At 42.9% G+C, this 23941-nt stretch overlaps 1 protein-coding gene across 1 annotated transcript in view; it reads right to left on the reverse strand.

The window, feature by feature from the left end:
• The window catches only part of CFAP57 (cilia and flagella associated protein 57), a 76377-nt gene extending 52533 nt beyond the window's left edge, over positions 1 to 23844 (reverse strand). Inside the window, exons 1-5 of the mRNA XM_030866856.2 lie at positions 23688 to 23844; positions 15781 to 16097; positions 14106 to 14392; positions 11949 to 12156; positions 8758 to 8910 (exon numbers count right to left, since the gene is read on the reverse strand). Coding sequence (XP_030722716.1) covers positions 8758 to 8910; positions 11949 to 12156; positions 14106 to 14392; positions 15781 to 16097; positions 23688 to 23844 — 1122 coding nt within the window. The remainder of the gene's footprint in view (positions 1 to 8757; positions 8911 to 11948; positions 12157 to 14105; positions 14393 to 15780; positions 16098 to 23687) is intronic.
• Between the last annotated feature and the right edge of the window lie 97 nt (positions 23845 to 23941).

Consider the following 23941-nt stretch of genomic DNA (forward strand, 5'->3'; position numbering starts at 1 on the left):
ATGAGAACTCCCACATTTCTCTGCAGAGAGACTATGTTACTCCACAAGCAGCAGCAAGGAGAGTTGGGTGAATGATTTTAAGTTAAAATTTATCCTATTGCACTGCTTGTGTAGATTCCAGGTGTCTGTCATCAGAGACATTACACCTGGGACACCTGAATGAGGCGTGATGACTGGGGAGTTTAATGAGGTGTACATTGTTCACAAGCCAAGGCAAAGGCTGAGCTGGCAACCCCCTCAAATTCAGACGCTTCCCTTCTCTACTGTGGCAGAAAGAGGTGCTGGGCTGGGGTGGGGGTAGGCACAGATTATTCCCATTCTTCTCCATCTGCTTCCCCTTCTTTCTCCAATATCTTCAATCTTGCTGTCTCTACTAGCACATTTCTACTAGCTTTTTTTTTTTTTTTTTCCCCTGACGGATGAGCAAGAACTAATGTGGGGAAGGGGACAATATAAGAGTGCCCCAGGCAGAGGTAGGAGCATACTGAAGCCTTTTGGCAGAGGGAACATGCAGACCCATGGTGATCAGAAAGGCCTGTCCTATCAGATGGAATGATGGGATGGGGCTGCGGAGGGCAGCCTGGGCCAGACATTGCCCAGCCCTGTGCACCCAGTTCAGTTCTTCTCAGAGCCCAGGAAGCCAATGAAGGATCGCAGCTGTGATGACGGTGGAGGTGGTGGAGGATGTGTATTTTGTGACAACCACGTTTGGGATTTGAAAAGATCACTCTGGCAGCCAAACAGAATATAATTCAGGGGCTGGAGGGCAGAGTGTACATGCAGAGACAAGCAGGAAACTGTTCCAGCCTGGGAGAGAGAGTGGAAACACTCCCCTCCACAGAAGGTCCCACTCTCTGGTCTAGTTCTCTCCTCCCCACACAGCCTTCCTTCTGAGAGGCCCTGCCCACCAGCAGGGAGAGAAGCTCTATGCAATGAGCTCACCCCTCTACACAGAGAAAGTGGACAGACTGGAGATCCAGCCATCAAATTAGTCCTTTCTGAGTCCTTGTGAATGAAGTGTCCCCAGGTGAAATGATAAAAATGTCTTAGTTTGGGGTATACAACATAATGACTTATATATTAGCCGACAAACTTTTAAGTACACTCAAATTCCTGTTATGTTAAAACAAAAGCAATTCTCTCTTTTCTGCCATGTCTCTGCACCTCATTCTATGAGGCCAGTATTACCTGGATACCAGAAGCAGATAAAGGCATCACAAGAAAACTACAGAGCAACATCCATTATGAATGTAATTTATTTTTGAATTTTATTTTATTTTTTTATACAGCAGGTTCTTATTAGTTATCCATTTTATGCATATTAGTGTATACATGTCAATCCCAATCTCCCAATTCATCCCACCAGCACCCCCCGCCCCCCACCACTTTCCCTCCTTGGTGTCCATATGTTTGTTCTCTACATCTGTGTCTCAATTTCTGCCCTGCAAACAGGTTCATCTGTACCATTTTTCTAGGTTCCACATATATGTGTTAATATACGATATTTGTTTTTCTGATTTACTTCACTCTGTATGACAGTCTCTAGATCCACCCACATCTGTACAAATGACCCAATTTCGTTCCTTTTTATGGCTGAGTAATATTGCATTGTATATATGTACCACATCTTTATCCATTCGTCTGTTGATGGGCATTTAGGTTGCTTCCATGTCCTGGCTATTGTAAATACTGCTGCAATGAACATTGGGGTGCATGTGTCTTTTTGAATTATGGTTTTCTCTGGGTATATGCCCAGTAGTGGGATTGCTGGGTCATATGGTAATTCTATTTTTAGTTTTTTAAGGAACCTCCATACTGTTCTCCGTAGTGGCTGTATCAATTTACATTCCCACCAACAATGCAAGACGGTTCCCTGTTCTCCACATCCTCTCCAGCATTTGTTGTTTGTAGATTTTCTGATGATGCCCAATCCAACTGGTGTGAGGTGATACCTCACTGTAGTTTTGATTTGCATTTCTCTAATAATTAGTGATGTTGAGCATCTTTTCATGAGCTTCTCGGTCATCTGTATGTCTTCTTTGGAGAAATGTCTATTTAGGTCTTCTGCCCATTTTTGGATTGGGTTGTTTGTTTTTTCAATATTGAGCTTCATGAGCTATTTATATATTTTGGAGTTTAATCTTTTGTCCATTGATTTGTTGGCAAATATTTTCTCCCATTCTGAGGGTTGTCTTTTCGTCTTGTTTGTAGTTTCCTTTGCTGTGCAAAAACTTTTAAGTTTCATTAGGTCCCATTTGTTTATTTTTGTTTTTACTTGCATTACTCGAGGAGGTAGATCAAAAAAATCTTGCTGTGATTTATGTCAAAACGTGTTCTTCCTATGTTTTCCTCGAAAAGTTTTATATGTCTGGCCTTACATTTAGGTCTCTAATCCAATTTGAGTTTATTTTTGTGTATGGTGTTAGGGAGTGTTCTAATTTCATTCTTTTACATGTAGTTGTCCAGTTTTCCCAGCACCATTTATTGAAGACACCGTCTTTTCTCCATTGTATATCCTCGCCTCCTTTGTCATAGATTAGTTGACCATGGGTGTGTGGGTTTATCTCTGGGCTTTCTATACTGTTCCATTGATCTATATTTCTATTTTTGTGCCAGTACCATACTGTCTTGATTACTGTAGCTTTGTAGTATAGCCTGAAGTCAGGGAGTCTGATTCCTCCAGCACTGCTTTTTTCCCTCAAGAGTGCTTTGGCTATACGGGGTCTTTTTTGTCTCCATACAAATTTTAAGATTTTTTGTTCTAGGTCTGTAAAAAATGCCATTGGTAATTTGATAGGGATTGCATTGAATCTGTAGATTGCTTTGGTTAGTATAGTCATTTTCACAATATTGATTCTTCCAATCAAAGAACATGGTATATCTCTCCATCTGTTGGTATCATCTTTAATTTCTTTCATCAGTGTCTTATAGTTTTCTGCATACAGTTCTTTTGTCTCCCTAGGTAAGTTTATTCCTAGGTATTTTATTCTTTTTGTTGCAATGGTAAGTGGGAGTGTTTCCTTAATTTCTCTTTCAGATTTTTCATCATTAGTGTATAGGAATGCAAGAGATTTCTGTGCATTAATTTTGCATCCGGTAACTTTACCAAATTCATTGGTCAGCTCTAGTAGTTTTCTGGTGGCATACTTAGGATTCTCTACATATAGTATCATGTCACCTGCAAACAGTGACAGTATTACTTCTTCTTTTCCAATTTGGATTCTTTTTATTTCTTTTCTTCTCTGATTGCCGTGGCTAGGACTTCCAAAACTATGTTGAATAATAACAGTGAGAGTGGACATCCTTGTCTTGTTCCTGATCTTAGAGGAAATGCTTTCAGTTTTTCACCACTGAGAATGATGTTTGCTGTGGGTTTGTCATATGTGGCCAGTATTATGTTGAGGTAGGTTCCCTCTATGCCCACTTTCTTGAGAGTTTTTATCATAACTGGGTGTTGAATTTTGTCTAAAGCTTTTTCTGCATCTATTGAGATGATCATATGGTTTTTATTCTTCAATTTGTTAATATGGTGTATCACATTGATTGATTTGCATATATTGAAGAATCCTTGCATCCCTGGGATAAACCCCACTTGATCATGGTGTATGATCCTTTTAATGTGTTGTTGGATTCTGTCTGCTAGTATTTTGTTGAGGATTTTTGCATCTATGTTTATCAGTGATATTGGTCTGTAATTTTCTTTTTTTGTAGTATCTTTGTCTGGTTTTGTTATCAGCCTGATTGTGGCCTCATAGAATGAGTTTGGGAGTGTTCCTCCCTCTGCTATATTTTGGAAGAGTTTGAGAAGGATGGGTGTTAGCTCTTCTCTAAATGTTTGATAGAATTCACCTGTGAAGTCATCTGGTCCTGAACTTTTGTTTGTTGGAAGATTTTTAATCACAGTTTCAATTTCATTACTTGTGATTGGTCTGTTCACATTTTCTATTTCTTCCTGGTTCAGTCTCAGAAGGTTATACCTTTCTAAGAATTTGTCCATGTCTTCCAGGTTGTCCATTTTATTGGCATAGAGTTGCTTGTAGTAGTTTCTTAGGATGCTTTGTATTTCTGCAGTGTCTGTTGTAACTTCTCCTTTTTCATTTCGAATTTTATTGATTTGAGTCCTCTTCCTCTTTTTTGGATGAGTCTGGCTAATGGTTTTTCAATTTTGTTTATCTTCTCAAAAACCAACTTTTAGTTTTATTGATCTTTGCTATTGTTTTCTTTGTTTCTATTTCATTTATTTCTGCTCTGATCTTTATGATTTCTTTCCTTCTACTAATTTCGGGTTTTGTTTGTTCTTCTTTCTCTAGCTCCTTTAGGTGTAAGGTTAGATTGTTTATTTGAGATGTTTGTTGTATCCTGAGGTAGGATTGTATTGCTATAAACCTCCCTCTTAGAACTGCTTTTGCTGCATCCCATAGGTTTTGGATCGTCGTGTTTTCATTGTCATTTGTCTCTAGGTATTTTTTGATTTCCTCTGATTTCTTCAGTGATCTCTTGGTTATTTACTAACGTACTGTTTAGCCTCCATGTGTTTGTGTTTTTTATGTTTTTTTCCCCTGTAATTGATTTCTAATCTCATAGCATTGTGGTCAGAAAAGATGTTTGATATGATTTCAATTTTCTTAAATTTACTGAGGCTTGATTTGTGTCCCAAGATATGATCTACCCTGGAGAATGTTCCATTCGCACTTGAGAAGAAAGTATAATCTGCTGTTTTTGGAAGGAATGTCCTATAAATATCAATTAAATCTCTCTGGTCTGTTGTGTCATTTAAAGCTTGAGATTCCCTTATTAATTTTCTGTTTGGATGATCTATCCATTGGGGTAAGTGAGGTGTTAAAAGTCCCCCACTATTATTGTATTACTGTTGATTTCTTCTTTTATAGCTGTTAGCAGTTGCCTTATGTATTGAGGTGCTCCTATGTTGGGTGCATATATATTTATAATTGTTATATCTTCTTCTTGGATTGATCCCTTGATCATTATGTAGTGTCCTTCCTTGTCTCTTGTAACATTCTTTATTTGAAAGTCTATTTTGTCTTATATGAGTATTGCTACTCCAGCTTTCTTTTGATTTCCATTTGCATGGAATATCTTTTTCCATCCCCTCACTTTCAGTCTGTATGTGTCCCTAGGTCTGAAGTGCATCTCTTGTAGACAGCATATAGATGGGTCTTGTTTTTATATCCATTCAGCGAGCCTGTCTCTTTTGGTTGGAGCATTTAATCCATACACGTTTAAGGTAATTATCGATATGTATGTTCCTATGACCATTTTCTTAATTGTTTTGGGTTTGTTTTTGTAGGTCCTTTTCTTCTCTTGTGTTTCCCACTTAGAGAAGTTCCTTTAGCATTTGTTGTAGAACTGGTTTGGTGGTGCTGAATTCTCTTAGCTTTTGCTTGTCTGTAAAGCTTTTGATTTCTCCATAGAATCTGAATGAGATCCTTGCCGGGTAGAGTAGTCTTGGTTGTAGGTTCTTCCCTTTCATCAGTTTAAATATGTCATGCCACTACCTTCTGGCTTGTAGAGTTTCTGCTGAGAAATCAGCTGTTAACCTTATGGGAGTTCCCTTTTATGTTATTTGTCATTTTTCCCTTGCTGCTTTCAACAATTTTTCTCTCTTTACTTTTTGCCAGTTTGATTACTATGTGTCTTGGTGTGTTTCTCCTTGGGTTTATCCTGTATGGGGCTCTCTGCACTTCCTGGACTTGGATGGCTATTTCCTTTCCCATGTTAGGGAATTTTTTAACTATAATCTCTTCAAATATTTTCTCGGGTCCTTTCTCTCTCTCTTCTCTTTCTGGAACCTCTAATAATGTGAATGTTGTTGCCTTTAATGTCCCAGAGGTCTCTTAGGCTGTCTTCATTTCTTTTCATTCTTTTTTCTTTAGTCTGTACCACAGCAGTGAATTCCACCATTCTGTCTTCTAGGTCACTTATCCATTCTTCTGCCTCAGTTAGTCTGCTATTGATTCCTTCTAGTGTAGTTTTCATTTCAGTTATTGTATTGTTCATCTCTGTTTGTTTGTTCTTTAATTCTTCTAGGTCTTTGTTAAACATTTCTTGCATCTTCTCGATCTTTGCCTCCATTCTTTTTCTGAGGTCCTGGATCGTCTTCACTATCATTATTCTGAATTCTTTTTCCGAAAAGTTGACTATCTCCACTTCATTTAGTTGTTTTTCTGGGGTTTTATCTTGTTCCTTCATCTGGTACATAGCTCTCTGCCTTTTCATTTTGTCTATCTTTCTGTGAATGTGGTTTTTGTTCCACAGGCTGCAGGATTGTAGCTCTTCTTGTTTCTGCTGTCTGCCTTCTGGTGGGTGAGGCTATCTAAGAGGATTGTGCAAGTTTCCTCATGGAAGGGACTGGTGGTGGGTAGAGCTGGCTGTTGCTCTGGTGGGTAGAGCACAGTAAAACTTTAATCCACTTGTCTGCTGTTGGGTGGGGCTGGGTTCCCTCCCTGTTGGTTGTTTGGCCTGAGGCGACCCAACACTGGAGCCTACCCAGGCTCTTTGGTGGGGCTGATGGCAGACTCTGGGAGGGCTCACAACAAGGAGTACTTCCCAGAACTTCTGCTGCCAGTGTCCTTGTCCCCTTGGTGAGCCACAGCCACCCCCTGCCTCTGCAGGAGACCCTCCAACACTAGCAGGTAGGTCTGATTCAGTCTCCTGTGGGGTCACGGCTCCTTCCCGTGGGTTCCGATGCACACACTCCTTTGTGTGTGCCCTCCAAGAGTGGAGTCTCTGTTTCCCCCAGTCCTGTTGAAATCCTGCAATCAAATCCTGCTAGGCTTCGAACTCTGATTCTCTAGGAATTCCTCCTCCAGCTGCCAGACCCTCAGGTTGGGAAGCCTGACGTGTGGCTCAGAACCTTCACTCCAGTGGGTGGAGTTCTGTGGTATAAGTGTTCTCTAGTTTGTGAGTCACCCACCCAGCAGTTATGGGATTTGATTTTATTGTGATTGCACCCCTCCTACCATCTCATTGCAGCTTCTCCTTTGTCTTTGGATGTGGGGTATCTTTTTTGGTGTGTTCCAGTGTCTTCCTGTTGATGATTGTTCAGCAGTCAGTGGTGATTCCGGTGCTCTTGCAGAAGGGAGTGAGCGTAATTTGAAAATCAGATAAGAACAAATGTTGGTAAAAACAGAGAGAAATGAGAACACTCGTACACAGCTGATAGGAATATAAATGGTGCAGCACCTTGGAAAACTATCTGGCAGTTCCTTAAATGTTTAAATATTGAGTTACTACGTGACCCAGGAATTCCACTCCTAGGTATACACCCAGAAGGATAAAAACATATGTCTACAGAAAAACTTGTACACAGATGTTTATAGCAGCAGTATTTATAATATCTAAAAGTTAGAAACAGCCCAAATGTTCATCAACTGATGACTAGACCAACAAAAGTGGTACAGCCATGCAATGGAATATTATTTGGACATGAAAAGGAATGGAGTACAAGGGACTTCCCTGGTGGTCCAGTGGTAAAGAATCTGCCTTCCAATACAGGGGAGGCAGGTACAATCCCTGATCGGGGACCTAAGATTCCACATGCTGTGAAGCAACTAAGCCCATGCGTTGCAACTACTGAGCTCATGCACCTCAAGGAGAGAGCCCACGTGCCGCAGACTGCAGTGCCCACGCGCCCTGGAGCCTGCACGACACAATTAGAAAGGGAAAACCCAAATGCCACAACTAGAGAAAAGCCCGAGCGCCGCAACAAAAGATCCTGCATACCAAGCACCACAACGAAAGATACTGCATGCCTCAACGACCCGACGCAGACAAAAATAAAAAAGGAGTGGAGTACTGATACATGCTACCACATGGATGAAACTTAAAAACATTGTGCTAAGTGAAAGAAGCCAGTCCCAAGAGTCCACATATTGGTATGCAATGTTCAGAAAAGGCAAATCTATACAGACACAAGACAGTAGTGGTTGGCTACAGCTGGGAGGGAGGCAGATGGGATGGTGGGAGCATAATATCTAAAGGGCATATTTTTTTTTAAGTGATGAAAGTGTTCTAAAATTGATGGAGGTAATGGCTGCACAACTCTGTGAATATACTAAAAACCACTGTATTGTACACTTTACATAGGTGAACTGTATAACGAATTATAACTCAATACAGCTGTTATTTAGAAAACCACCATTACTGAGAAAGATATATTAAAATCTCCTACGATTGTAAGTGGTTTATTTTCCTTGTTGTTCTGCCAAAGTTTGCTGAATATATTTTGAGTCCATGCTATTAGGTGCATACAAATTTAAAACTAATGTCTGCTTGATGAAGTGAAACTTTTATAAGTACAAAGTGATTCTTTTTATCTTTAATACTGCTTTTTTGTTGCAATGTCTGCAGTGTATTCATACTGGCTTCCTTTGTTATTTAAAAACAAAAAGCAATGATAAACCTTTACATATATACATCTCTGTGCACAGAAGCAGGTATAGCCGTACATTAAATACCTGAAGTACACTTGCTTGCTGGGTTAAAGACAGGTACAATTTAAATCTGACAGATGTCTCCAGGGTGTTCTCCAAAGAGGCGGCAGCAATCACATTCCCGGGCACCCCTCTGCCCGCCGCCCAGGGTATCGGAGCGCTCCTTACACGGACAACTTGAAATTTGAGTTTCTTTTGCTCTGTTATGAAGTGGTGAGTGAGCCTGCACTTAGGAATTGGATTAAAATTTTCCCACATGGTGACCAGTCCCCGGGCTGGAAGGAAGCACTGCTGGGAGACTCACCTTGCTGATCTCCATCAGGGACATGGTGATGCTGTAGAGCTGGTTCTTGCTGGTGCTGGCGATCAGCGTTTCCTCAGAGGGGCTGAAGCACAGGCAGAGCACGTCCTGTTTGTCTGACTGACTCGGGTCATTGCTTTGTGGGTCCACAGGAATCTGCCCAAGACACAGAACAGCGGTCAGCAATGCCCTCACATTGTCAGGGTGTCCTCGGGCTTTCAGATTCTCTCAGATACTGTAGCTTATAGACTCCTGACCATGCTTCCTGGATCCTCCTCAGATGTGGAGAAGGGACGGCTTGAGGGGCCTCCATTTCTGTGGGTTTCCTACTCACCTTTAAGTGATTAGTGGCTGAATAATAAGGCAGCAGCACAGGTGAAACGGATACATCTGTACCTCTCAGTTTGAGATCCCCCCTCACAACCAGCGTTAGTCTAACCCCGACTCTCGCCCAGCTGTTGGGAGCCCAGTGTGGGCGCCCACCTGCATCAGGTACACAGTGTGTGCTCCAGGGCAGTAGAGGGGAAGGTGGCAGCCCTTCTACCACGTGGAGTGGGTGACAGGGCAGAGAGAAGAGAAGGGGTCACACAGCTCCTGCAGCGGTCTCAGAGGGCCGGGAGTTCCTAGTGGATGAAACTAGATTTCCTTTTCCCTGCTATTTCTCTCCTTCCACTAACAACCAAACTTATTGAAAGGCTGGTCTGCACGTACCATCTCCACTTCCCTACCACCCACTCAGTTCTTAATTCCTTATAATGTGGCTTCCACCGCATCATTTACTGAAACTGTTCTCATAAACATCACCAAAGCCTGATGTCCCTGCTCGGCCCTCATCTTCTAGGCTTTTCTAGAGCCTGCAGCAGTGACCTTGGCACCTTCCTCCCTAGAAGGCCCTGGCCTCCTGTGCTGCCCTGCCCCTGCCTGGAGTCCTGTCTTCCTATGTACCCCCTAACCCGTCCTCATGAAGTCTACTCTCACTGCCTCACCAGAACAGCAAGGGCTCTGGGAAGCCCTCCCTGACCACCCCGGGCTGAGTGGGCCCTGATGTTCCCTCAATGTGCTCACAGCACCCGGGGCTCCCTCTGCTGTTACATGCATCACACTGTATAAAGTAGAACGGGAGCCCGCAGACCGAGGACCGTGTCTGTCCCCACGTCTGTCTCCTGGTGCTTGGAGCAGTGCCTGACACATAGCAGGTGCCTGACTGCGCGGTGTGGCCTCACGGTCCTCCCCCAGACAGCGAGGTCCACGAGGGAAGCGCCCATGTCTGATTCACCCACCGCAGGCCACACCACAGAGCCTGCCCCATGATAGCTGCACGACGGACGTTTGTTGACTGAATGAGTGAAGGACGACACCTTCTCAGTGCCCTGCTGGATTCTCATCCTGTCTCAGTCTTGAAATTAGGAAATGCTAGGTTTTGTCCTCAGTTCTCTTTTTGGCTCTATATTTTCTCTCTCAGTGATTTTATCTAATATAAGGGTTCAGTGAAAACGATAGTAGTAAAGTAATTACAATAATAAATACGTAAAATAGTATTGACTATGTGCCAGATACAAGCCAAGTGCTATGGGTGTGTGTGTGTGTGTGTGTGTGTGTGTGTGTGTGTGTGTGTGTGTGGTGGATACATCGATCTCACTCCCAAGGTCTAAACCACATATCCAACTGCTTCATTTTATCCTTGTCTCTGGTCAAATGTCAACATTCCTCAGCGAGGCCTGCCCAGGTCACTCTCTCTAGAACAGAAGCCCCTCTCTCTAGAACAGAAGCCCCTCTCGCACCCTGTCCTTTCCTGGCTTTATTTTCTTCACAGAATGGATCTCATCCAACAATCTGTTCATATTTGTTTGTTTACTTGTTGACTGAGCTCTAAGGGCAAGTCTTAGTGTGGTTACTTCTCATCTGTATCCCAGCCCCGAGCATAGAGCCTGGCACATAGTAAACACTCAATAAATATTTGTTAAATGAATAAACACACAAAAGAATGACCTGCTTTATAGGCAAAGTAAACTCACAGTGGTCCCCCCGAGTCCCCACCCATCTTGCTCTCACCTCCAGTTCTCATGCCGTGGCATCCTTTCCCAGCACCCAGCACAGAGCCTGGGCATCTTCCCTGAGAGCTCCTTATCTCTGGCCTCCCACATCTGCTCAGGGAACATCCTACAGACTTAACCTTCACAAAGGCTCTGTCTGCCTCCCACTGCTGTGATCCTAGACCTCGCTGCCTTTTCGCTTCAGTAACAAAAAAGCCTCAGAACTGATTCCTAACAGTGGCAATAATAACTTGTATCATTTATTAAGCACAGGCACTGCATCAGTGATTACAGAGATGTCGTTTAATCCTTTCGATAACCACAAGGGATAGGCTAGTTCCTTAACAAAGAGACACAGGTTTGCTAGATTCAGCAACTCACGTGAAGTCACTCAGTCAGAAAACCTCAGAGTCAAGTCTAACTCATTCATTGTGTCTTTAACCACTTCATATCCAATGCCCCCAAATGGCCCGCACCATGCATCACAGGCAGATTACTTTTCTGAAGCATAATGCTTCTTCACTGAAAACAGGATGCCTGCCGATGTACATACACACTCCTCAGGCTGGCTTTGCCATCTTTCACCAGCCTTAGCTCCTCTCTTCCCCTTCAAGTGACTTCAGGCTCCTCCACGGGGAAACAGATGTCTCACAAACACACCACCTGCTCCCTGTCAGTGGTGACTTTGCTTAATTTTGTTCCTTTCACCTGGAATTCCTGATCTGTTTCTTCCTGTCAAATGTTATCCATCCTCTATGACCCTTCCTCAAAGATTATCCTCAAACACCTTGAAGCCTTCCTGGTTCTTCCGCAACCAGATAAGCTCTCTCTCCACAACAGTTTGTATCACTTATTCCCCAAATATTTACTGAATGCTTGCTGTGTACCAGGTAGTTTTCTTGACATTAAATATCAATATACATTATGGGAACACTGAACTTCAAAGAGAAAATAGAATTTGCCAAAGCCCTCTCCCAGGAGTCAGATCCGGATCTCCCTAATTCTATACCCCATTTCTGCCCAACCCATCCTAAAACTCCCCTCAGGACAAATGGCTCAGCCCTCAGCCCCTCTCCCCGCACCAGACGCCCTGTCAGTGCTCTGCTGTCAGAGAACAAATGCCAATTGGACCCCAGTATTTCTTCTTCCTCCCCTCCTTACCCGGATTTCCCTGCTCTCACGGTAAAACTCCTTCTCTTCCATCTTCTCAAACAGTAGAACTCTCCCTGGCCCAGCAGAGCAGGCAAATCCCTTGGAATAGGCTGCGATGGCAGACACCTGGGGCGGGGACAGCTGGTGGTGGCTGCTGGCCATCACGACCTGCTTGTAGGAAGGGACTGGGGAGGTGATTGTTGGAAATTCGATCAGGCTGGAAAAGAAGACAGCATGTAAAGATAACAGAGACGATTCCAAGGAGATGAATCCTGCTAGGGATGAGAAAGAAGGGCTGTCCTTGGGTGTGGGAGAAACCAGCGTGAGCCCCTTTCCCACGGCCCAAATGCTCCCCTCTGGCTGGGAATGCTACCCGAGCTCCATGGAAGATGGAAGGTTGTGCATTTATGTGGAAGTCTCGCAAACCTGTGTGGTCACTGTTTCCATTGTTATTATCATATTCATTTTGTTGTTTGGAAAAAAGTGGCTCAGAGGGGTTGTTTCCAAGATCACAAAATTAGTAAGGGGAAGAGCTGAGACTTGGGTTTTTTTTGTTTGTTTTTTGTTTTGGCCTTGTTGCAAGGCATGTGGGATCTTAGTTCCCTGACCAGGGATCGAACCTGTGCCCCCTGCAGTTGAAGCGTGGAGTCCTAACCACTAGACCACCAGGGAAGTCCCAAGAGCTGAGATTTGAATCCAGGTTTCCATTTCCTCCCTGCCTCCCTTCTCCTTCCTCCCTTCCTTCCATTGTTTCTCTTTCATTCACTCACTCATTCATTCATTCATTCATATAACATTTACTGCAGTTATGCTGTGTTAACAGCTCTGTGGAACAATGGTAAATAAGTTGACACAGTTCCTGCCCTGAGAAGCTGATGGTCTAGCGGGTATGTGATAAGGACTGTTAAGGGCAGCTGAGTAGGATGGGAGCAACCAGTCAGCTGCTAACAAGGGTTTTCTGAGGACAGTTACAGAGGAGGACCACCTATCTGAGATGAGCAGAGGCTGAGAGCTCCCAGCTGAGATGACAAAGAGGACTGTGTCAGGCATGTGTCTATGTCCGGGGGAGTGGGGTCGGGGTGGGGGGCAGACCAAGCCCAGAAGCAGGAGAGTACACGAGGCATGTGCGGTAGACAGAGGTAAGAGCTGATGCTGCAGATGTAAAGAAGGGTCCGAGCCGCAGGGACATGTGGGCCAGGCTCAGGAGTCTGAGCTTTATTCTTGGAGCCCTGGACCCACTGAAGGATGGTGAACCCAGAAAACTGGAGGGCATATGGTCTTATTAGGAAGTTCTCAACATAATCACGATAAAAAAGGAGACGTCATTGGCATGGAGGGTGGTGAAAATGGGTGAAACCAAAGTCACTGAGGAAGAGGCATCTACAGTGTGCCATTGTGGTTGAGGGCTCAGGCTCTGGGGTCAGACAGGTCTGGGTTTGAATCCTGACCTGTCATTTAACAGTGCTGTGATACTGGGTGAGGCACTTAACCTCTTTGAGCCTCAGTTTCCTCATCTATAAAACGGGCATGATAATAATATATACTTTTTAGGGTAAGACTCAAATGAGGATATATATAAAGTGCTTAAGGCAGTGTCTAGAACACACAATGGTACTTTCCAATATGGGTGAGATACGACTGTTATTGGTTGCAGTAGAGGTGAAATAGACAGCTCTATCCTGACCCCCGACTTTAGCCCATATGCTTTGTCAGACTGACCGACAACATTTCCTTGCACTTCCTTGTTGGTCTGGTGCCTCCCACTGAATTGTAAGGTCCCATGGACCTGTGTCCCCAGCACCTAGCAAGATGCCTTGCACACTGCAAGGGCTTGGTGGACATTTATTTAATTGATTCAGTAAGTTAGGCAGCCATTAGAAAACATATTTTTGAAAATCTGTTGTTTTGAAGACTAGTCATACTAAAATGTTTATAAAATGTGGTTAGGTATAAAAATAAAAAGGATTGTATCTAGGTTACGGTCATAACTTTCAAATTTGTGCTTGAATATGGAAGAACACTAGAAAGGCAGAGGGAAAATGAAAATCATTGATTTTTAAGGTAGAGGGGATAGGAGTGATTTTTAAAGAATGCTGTTTTTGGTGTAATGCTATTACCATGATGAGTGTATTTTTCCAAGAGCTCCTGCCCAGAGGGCGCCGTTACCTCTCGGATTCCTGGATCACCCCCAGGTTCTTCGTCTCGCTGGTGGGCTCCCTGACCATGATACTTGTCTCCCAGCGTTGATCTCCAGACTCAAAGAGGAAGAGCCTGCCTGTATCAGTGCCAGCAACAATCTTGTCGTCAGACACCCAAGTGTGGGCGAGATAGTTTTGGGGTTCTCCCCTCTGAAAATTAGTTTGCTTCAAGGTTCCCTCAGCAAAACGGAGCAGCTTAAACATCCCATTTCCAGTGACACAAATCTGAGTGCTATCCTGGGGATTGAAGCTCACCTGTAAAATGGGAAGGAATTAAGAAAAAGATATATAAAACTAAACTTGATTGCGTTATTTCCCATTTTACTAATTACGAGTTATCCCAGGTAGCTCATAGGATCTTTTAAATATCACTAAATCATATAATTTTAAGACCATATTTGACAAGAGGACAGATCTATATCCATTATATTTGTACAGCCCATGAGTCTTTAACCTAGGAAACCTTCAAAAGTCATCTGACAAAGGCCAAAAAGCAAGATGAGCAGGTCTTGACAATCACCAAACTCTGTGCCAACAAAATGGAATGAAGGCTCAGCTGGAAGCATAAAATGAGGGTTTGGCAGGTTTATGTGCCCTGTTCAGGGCGAAGGAACCACATGTCAGGGACTAAACTTCCTTTATCTCTACCCTCATCCCAATGCGCAGTCATGGGCAGTCAACCTGTCGCCTCCACTGGATGGTGAGCACCTGGTGGGGCTGTGGTTTTTTCATCTCTGTATCCCCAGTGCCGGGTTCAGCGCGGGCATCCAATGAATGTTTCCTGGATCTGTTTGAGAGGAGGTGCTCCCTGCTCTGAATAGGATGCCATATCATGCCTTACTGTGACCTGGGTGAAATCATCTTCGGGCTCTACCTGCCTTTGCTCTGATTCCGTGATCAGCAAACAACCTTCTGACTACTAATTTCATCTCCCAAGGACTCTGTTACCAGGGAGGAAATACACTGGATAAATGCTGTGTGTTCTGGTTGTGACATGCTGGTTCACAAGCCAGACTCTTGTGAGAATAACGGAGTCTGTGCCCAAGATGCTGACTAGCCAATATCTCTGAACGTGAACAGAACTGAGTGCCTGGACTTGGAAAACTGAGCACTAGATCCTAGACCAGGTTGACTGCTCCAAGAAAAGCCTCCTTGGGCCCCAACCAGCCCCCCAACACATCCTCTTCATTTTGCCCTCAAACCACGATAGAAATGTCTGCTCCCCACGTAAGTGCGATTTCATGGACAGCTTCCTAAAGACCTACCACTTCACACCACCTTCCTGAAGTCTTCCCACTGCCCCGCAATGCTGCCCGGAAGAGGCCAGGATCAGGGAGAGACAGCAAGTTTGATCAACCTGCCTCTGGGCTTGACCTGGGACCAGAAAACAGTTCTGGGCCAAAGTGAAGAACACAGCCCCTGGAGTCAGGGAGTCCTGGCCCTGCTAAGTTCTTGGAGCCCCAGTTCCTTCATCTTTAAAACAGAGACAATAATTATGCATACCTTATATGGTGTTGTGAGGCAAATTTTAAAATGCATTTTAAGAAATTAGCATTAACCCTGACACACAGAAAGCATTCAATGAGGGACAGCTTGTACTACTTTTTAATAATTTGCACCATACTTCTCGTGCTGGGTGGTACCTGGTAGACAGCATTGTTCTGAGTATCAGTTCTAACGATGGCCATTACTTTCTGTTTTTCCCACAGCCAATAGACAAGGTTTGACTCTGGAGGTGAGGTCTGGGTCAAGAGGTATTTGGAGTCTGGAGAAAAAGCCATGCAAATAAACTTCTGAACTGGGAAGTCAAAATTATTAAGGACTTTGCGCTTTCGGCAAGGAACGGTTGACAGTTCATAAATGGTGATGACGGGTTTTTCTTGCACAGTCTCGGAGATAGCGAGGTATCGCCGATTGGGACTGATGGACAAGGCCAACATGCCCTGACTCTTGTCTGAGCCTGCAAACAAAGGAGAGGAGCTGGTGAGGGGAGATCATGCATTCACCAAGATTCAGCATGAACCAGGCACTGTGGTGGGCACTGCCGAGGCAATAGGAGAAAAGTACGGAAACAGGTCATTGTCAATCCCTGTGTCCCTCGGGGCAACTGTGTCTGGGCTATTATGAAAATAACTAGGATGGGCACCTCACTGAGGCCGTGGTGGGAGGAGAAGTCAGGGAAGGATTCCTGAAGGAAGATGAAGTGTGGCGGGGGGGTGGGGGTGGGGCCCGTCAGGAAGGGCAAAAGTGTGGATGTGAGAAAGGGTATAGATGGAGGGGGAACTGCACATGGTGGGAGATGGCTGAGCGTGCCCTGTGAGCCAGGGGTGACCAAAGATGGGTCTGGAGCATGCAGTGGGGTCAGATCAGAGGCCTTTATGCCTTGAGCATTCAGCACTCAATACTCTTCCTCCACTTTCCAGGCTGGGACGCTAACCACTAGATTCCTCAGCCTCCCTTGCAGTTAAGTGATCTATGTGACATTCTGGCTGAGAGATGCAGAGGTCTGCTGAATGGGCTTTATGGTAAAGCCCGTGCTTCCTTCGAAACCAGGAGGGATGCATTCTATCCATTTTTCAGGAATAAAGAGGCGATATCTGGTGGTCGAGTAAAGATTAAACTGCAAATGCTTTATTTGGGTAATGTAATCAGGTCTGCATTATAATTTTCATGGGCCCTAGGCACTTCTGCTTTCATGGGCCCCTTCCTCCATTAAAATATGGTAAAAATTATACTTTATGACTCACTGGTTTAAAGAAGAATATAATCCATGCTAGATTCACTAGTATTATATTCATTTTTTCCTGATTTTAAAATAAATTAAAATTAAAATATTTTCTTGGGTCCCTAAAAGCATCATGGGCCCCAGGCTGTGCCTCACAGTAATTCGGCCTGATACAAGCCCCAGGCGGGGCGGGTGAGAGAGGCAGGGGAAGCTGTGCTAGAAAGTGACACGATGGACTCCATGCTGCTGCGTCACACAAGCCGCAGCAAGTTGGACCAGCCCGCGGGCTTCTCTGGAAGGGCTGCAGAGAATACCTGCACCTCTGAGAAGAACCCCGGGTTTGGGTCACTGAGAGCCTTGCATGAGAGTTTGGACTTTACCAGGGAGACCAATGGGAAGGCCCTGGGAAATTTTAGGAAGGTCTGATGTGTGTTGTAGAAAGATCCCTCTGGCAACTGTATGGAAGACAATCCTGGAGGGAAGGAAACTTCAGCAGGTTATTTCAAAAACCGGGACACATGGCAGCAATGAGCAACAGGAAGGCAATAGGGGCGATGGGAACAGGAGGTTAGAGAAATGCTAAGGGGTAAAACCAGGAGGACTCAGTGAAGGTGGGGTGAGGGGCTGATGGAGAGAGAGGAGCAATGAATGACATTTAGGTTTCTGGTTTGGTGATGGGAGTGGTGGTGACAACTGGGATGGAACACAGGCTAAGGGAGCTAGGGGCCATGGTGAAGGTCACATCCACTGTTTTTCACTGAAAATAGTCCATGCGAATATTTCTGATTTAATCATGCTCATTTGCTTTCAGTTTTTTATGATTTCTTATTTATTTGCACTGAAGTCTTTAATCCTTCTCAGGTTCATGATGATTCCCCTTTCCCAAACATCAATACCTAACTGGTTATCCCAGCACTAATTACTAATGCCACCTTTATGTTGTATTAAATTCATTTATCCATTGTGTTCATTTATGTGTGTATTACTGGGTTCTGGGATATTTATACTAGGACTAGCTTATTTTTGTAATCATATCCTTATCATGTGTTTGGATAGTTGGCAAAGTAGGCTCTTAAGGAAAGAGGGAGAAAAAGGAAATGATAAATTCCATTCTGGATATATTGTGTGTGAGGTACATACTGCAGAACTTTCAGGTAAAGAGGTCTAGCAGGCAGCTGGATATGATGAAAGCTGGGGGAGATGTTTGGACTGAAATATAGATTTGAGATAAAAGTCATGGGGCTATAAGATATTGATGAAAGAAATAAAAGATGACACAAACAGATGGAGAGACATATTATGTTCTTGGATTGGAAGAATCAATATTGTGAAAATGACTATACTACCCAAAGGAATCTACAGATTCAGTGCAATCCCTATCAAATTACCAATGGCATTTTTCACAGAATTAGAACCGAAAATGTTTACAATTTGTATGGAAACACAAAAGACCACAAATAGTCAAAGCAATCTTGAGGAAGAAAAACAGAGCTGGAGGAATCAGGCTCCCTGACTTCAGACTATATTACAAAGCTACAGTCATCAAAACAGTATGGTACTGGCACAAAAACAGAAATATAGATCAATGGAACAGGATAGAAAGTCCAGAGATAAACCCATGCACTTATGGTCACCTAATCTATGGCAAAGGAGGCAAGAATATACAATGGAGAAAAGACAGGCTCTTCAATAATTGGTGCTGGGAAAACTGGAGAGTTACATGTAAAGGAATGAAATCAGAACACACCTAACACTATACACAAATATAAACTCAAAATGGATTAAAGACCTAAATGTAAGGCTGGATACTAAAAAACTTTTAGAGGAAAACATAGGGAGAACACTTCTGACATAAATTGCAACAAAATCTTTTTCAATCCACCTCCTAGAGTAATGAAAATAAAAACAAAAATAAACAAATGGGACCTAATTAAACTTAAAAGCTTTTGCACAGCAAAGGAAACCATAAACAAAAAGAAAAGAAAACCCTCAGAATGGGAGAAAATATTTGCAAATGAAACAGCCAACAAGGGATTAATCTCCAAAATATATAAACAGCAGCTCAACATCAAAAAAACAAACAACCCAATCAAAAAATGGGCGGAAGATCTAAATAGACATTTCTTCAAAGACATACAGATGGCCAAGAGGCACATGAAAAGCTGCTCAACATCACTAATTATTAGAGAAATGCAAATCAAAACTACAGTGAGGTATCACCTCACACCAGTCAGAATGGCCATCATCAAAAAATCTGCAAACAATAAATGCTGGAGAGGGTGTAGAGAAAAAGGAACCTTCTTGCACTGTTGGTGGAAATGTAAATTGATACAGCCACTATGGAGAACAGTATGGAGGTTCCTTAAAAAACTAAAAATAGAACTACCATATGACCCAGCAATCCCACTGCTGGGCATATACCCTGAGAAAACCATAATTCAAAAAGAGTCATGTACCAAAATGTTCATTGCAGCTCTATTTACAATAGCCAGGAGATGGAAGCAAACTAAGTGTCCATCAACAGATGAATGGATAAAGAAGATGTGGTGCATATATACAATGGAATATTACTCAGCCATAAAAGAAACAAAATTGAGTTATTGGTAGTGAGGTGGATGGACCTAGAGTCTGTCATACAGAGTGAAGTAAGTCAGAAAGAGAAAAACAAATACCGTATGCTAACACATATATATGGAATCTAGAAAAAGAAAAAATGGCTCTGAAGAACTGAAGAAGGGCAGGACAAGAATAAAGACGCAGATGTAGATAATGGACTTGAGGACACAGGGAGGTGGAAGGGTAAGCTGGGACGAAGTGAGAGAGTGGCATGAACATATATACACTACCAAATGTAAAATAGATAGCTAGTGGGAAGTAGCCGCATAGCACAGGGAGATCAGCTCGGTGCTTTGTGACCACCTAGAGGGGTGGGATAGGGAGGGTGGGTGGGAGACGCAAGAGGCAGGAGATATGGGGATGTATGTATACATATAGCTGATTCACTTTGTTATACAGCAGAAACTAACACATCATTGTAAAGCAATTATACCCCAATAAAGATGTTAAAAAATAATCTGCAAACAATAAACGCTGGAGAGGGTGTGGAGAGAAGGAACCCTCCTACACTGTTGGTGGGAATGCAAACTGTTACAGCCAGTATGGAGAACAGTATGGAGGTTCCTTAAAAAACTGAAAATAGAGTTACCATATGATCCAGCAATCCCACCCTGGGCATATAACTGGAGACAACCATAACTGGAAAAGATATATGCACCTCAATGTTCACTGTAGCACTATCACAATAGCCAAGACATGGAAGTAACCTAAATGTCCATAGATAGAGGAATGGATAAAGAAGATGTGGTGCATATATACAATGGAATATTACTCATCCATAAAAAAGAACAAAATAATGCCATTTGCTGCAACATGGATGGACCTATAGATTCTCATACTGAATGAAATAAGTCAGATAGAGAAAGATAAATACCATATGATATCGCTTATACGTGGAATCTAAAAAAAAGGCTACAAATGAACTTATCTATAAAACTGAAATAGAGTTACAGATATCGAAAATAAACTTATGGTTACTGAGGGGTAAGGCAGAGGGAGGGATCATTTGGAAGACTGGGATTGATATATACACACCACTATATATAAAATAGATAACTAATAAGGACCTACTGTATAGCACAGGGAACTGCACTCAGTACTCTGTATTGGCCTATATGGGAAAAGAATCTAAACAAGAGTGGATATATGTATTTGTATAACAGATTCACTTTGCTGTACACCTGAAACTAACACAACATTGTAAATCAATTATACCCCAGTAAAAATTTAAAAAAAGAAAAAAAGAAAGGAAAGTGGAGAAACAAGAAGGAACAGTTAACAAAAAGTTGGTATACAAACAAACACTGTATAAAACAATAAAAGAAATATTTACTTTTGGCCTTTAGAAAAAAATTTTTTAAAAAGTCACGGTGTGGAGTTTAAAGTGTGCACATAGATGAGATTGCCTGGAGGACAGAAAGGGCAACAGTTCACTCCCTCCTCTGCACTTTTGTACCAGGGCTGTACCTGGCCTAGCAGGTGTGCTGCTCATTTACATAGTCCCGCTCATTTGAATACATACCTGTCCCCACTACAATACTGAGAGCTCCTGGTCTGGCTTTCTTGCTTATTCATTCTTTCAATCACCAGCGCCTGCCACCAATATACGCTGACTGCAGAGTCTGTAAATGCTTTCTCATTGTTTTAACCCAGTCAGTGACTGATTCCTCCTTGAAATACGTTCACCTCTTGCATGGATTTCCTCTTATCTTTCTGGCTACTCCTCCAAAGACTCTTTTGCAGGTTGTTCCTCATTTCCCTGGTACTATATGTAGGAGGGCCCCAGAGCCCAATCTTTCACCTTCTCTTTCATAAACATATTCACTCCCTGGGGGATCCAATCCATTCTAAGGACCTAATATTTCACCTCCATGCTGATGACCCTCAAATTTCTATCACCAGCCTGGACCTCTCTCTCTCGAACCCAAACCTGACATCAAAGTTCTTGCTTAGGATCCCATCTGCATATTTAGCAGGCATCTCAGTCTTCCCACGTCAAAAACTAACCTCCTGATACGCTCCACAAAGCCTGCTCATTCTGAAGTCTTTCCTGCTTCAGTTAGCAGCAACTCCATCCTTCTGGTTGCTCAGGCCAAAACGCTTGCTTTTTCCTTTTCTCTTCCACCTACATCAGGTCTATGAGGAAACCTGTCACCTTCACCTTCAAAATACAGGCAGGCTTTGATCTCTTTTCACCACCCTATTGCCTGCCACCTGCTGCGAGCCACCATGTTCTCTCAGCTGGATTATATTAATAGCAATAGTCTCTCAGCTGGTCTCCTGCTTCCTCCCTTGCCCCTCCTTAAATCTATTCTCTGTACAGTAGCCAGAAGGAACCTGTTGAAACATAAGTCAGATCATGTCACTCTGCTCAGAATCCTCCCTCCCCGCCCGCCCCCACACCCCCCCCCCACCCCCGCTGGCTTCTCACTTCACTCAGAGTAGAAGCCCTTGACCTCAAAGCCCATGTGACGTTGCTCCCATTACTCTGCCTCACCTCTCACTCCTCCTCCATTTACTCCACTCCAGCCACACTGGCCTCCTTGCTATTCCCCTAACACACTCAGCACCCTCCTAACCCAGAGCCTAACAGGTGAGAGGCAAATGTGTAGGGCACCAAAGAGACAATACAGGGGAATAAGCTTGGGGTAAGGGATGACTCCTTAACAAGACACAAAAAGGAAAGGTTGACACGTTTGACTTCATTAAAACTAAGAATTTCTGCCCATCATACCATAAGGAGGAAGAAAACACAAGCCTCAAACTGGGAGAAATTATTTGTGATATATATATATATATATATGACAAAGGATTAGCATAAACTATAAAGTGTGCCTATAAATCAGTAAGAAAATTACCCCCAAAAAACACAGAATATGGATAAAAGACTTAAGACATTTCACAGAATGAGTAGCCCCTTAACTGTGAAAAGTTATTCGTCCTCATTTGTACTAGATAAATGCACATTAAAACCACAATAAGATACCCTTTCTCAAGCATCAGATGAGCAAAAATTAGGAAGTAGAAACTAGAAAGATAGCAAAGGGGGGTGAGGTTGTGGAGGAATGGCAGTGTGAATTGGTACTGCCACATTACCCAGTAATTTTAGTCCTGGTGTGTGCCCTGGAGAATCTCTGCACAAGTGGATGAGTACACATGTGCAAGAATGTTTATAGTGGCATCATTTGAAATAGCAAAAAAAGTTCATTCCCAAATGTCCATCAACACTAGAATGGATAAATATACTTGAGAATTAGAGTCCTATGAGTAATAAAATGAACTCAGTATGTATCAAGATGCATGAATGTCAAAAGTATGTCGTTGAAAAAAAGAAGCAAGTCACAGAATACATACACTATGGTTACATTTATATAAAGTTGGTGAAGAGCACAAACAAAAAGGATACCTTACATAAGGCCACACAGATAGAGATGTGGTAAAATTACGTAGAGAAATAAGAGAATAATTACAAAGTCCAGGATGGAGTGAGAGTCTGCATGTGTGAGAAGAATGAAGTCAGGGAGAAACACTGGAACTGGTAATGTTCTATTTACTCTCCTGTTGGTGGGTTCACAGATCTTCATTTTATTATAGTTCTTTAAATATTACATATATGTAGTGCACAGTCTTTTGTATGCAAGTCACAATAAAACATGTTGAGTGCAAAAAAGAGTGGAAAAAGAGAGTAGGTGGTTAAGCTGTGGAAATCATGTATATTATTAGCAGCACCAATGCGAACGAAACCAAATGTTACAGTATACAGACGGTTATGTGTGACTTGGGCTGAAATCTCCAGTGTCTTCACCATACATGGGTTCAAAAGGTGCTGTCATGAAAGTGGTGTACTCTGGAAAACTGTTAGAAAACTCAAAAAGTGGCCCTGGTGACGACAAAGACAATGATATTGAAGATGCATGAAACTCTTTAAAAGAATTTTTTTCATTAAATCACAGTGAAAAAAAGGACTTTTAAATTAACATGATTTTACATGTGATTTTAACTATGTATGTGTGATTCATTAATCTATACATTAAATAAGGCAAGTAGACATGTATTTCTTCTACACTTATAGAACTATATATATATTCAAGTTGGCCAAAAAAGTTTCCTTTCAATCGTCGTGTCGGTATTATGGGGTTATATTTGGCATACACGGTTATGTGTCAGATTGGCATACACGGTTATGTGTCAGATTGGAAAGGGTTTTACCTGGAATGAATTTTTGCCACTTCTGATCCACATTGTACTTCACACAGTGATTTCCTGAAGGAAATATAATGATCTGTTCATCGAAGAAGAACACATTGTTGGACACGTGGGATCGAAGACCAAAAACATGCAGCGACTGAGCTACCACAGTGGACATGGTCCCAGTGAGGAGTGTCGCTAAAGATGCAGCGCAGCTGTTGAGCGTGGAGAAGCGCGTCACCCCGCCCACATTACCGTCCCCGCCCCCCGAGACA

This window comes from Globicephala melas, chromosome 1 (assembly GCF_963455315.2).
Source record: "Globicephala melas chromosome 1, mGloMel1.2, whole genome shotgun sequence".
In the NCBI taxonomy this organism is placed as follows: domain Eukaryota; kingdom Metazoa; phylum Chordata; class Mammalia; order Artiodactyla; family Delphinidae; genus Globicephala; species Globicephala melas.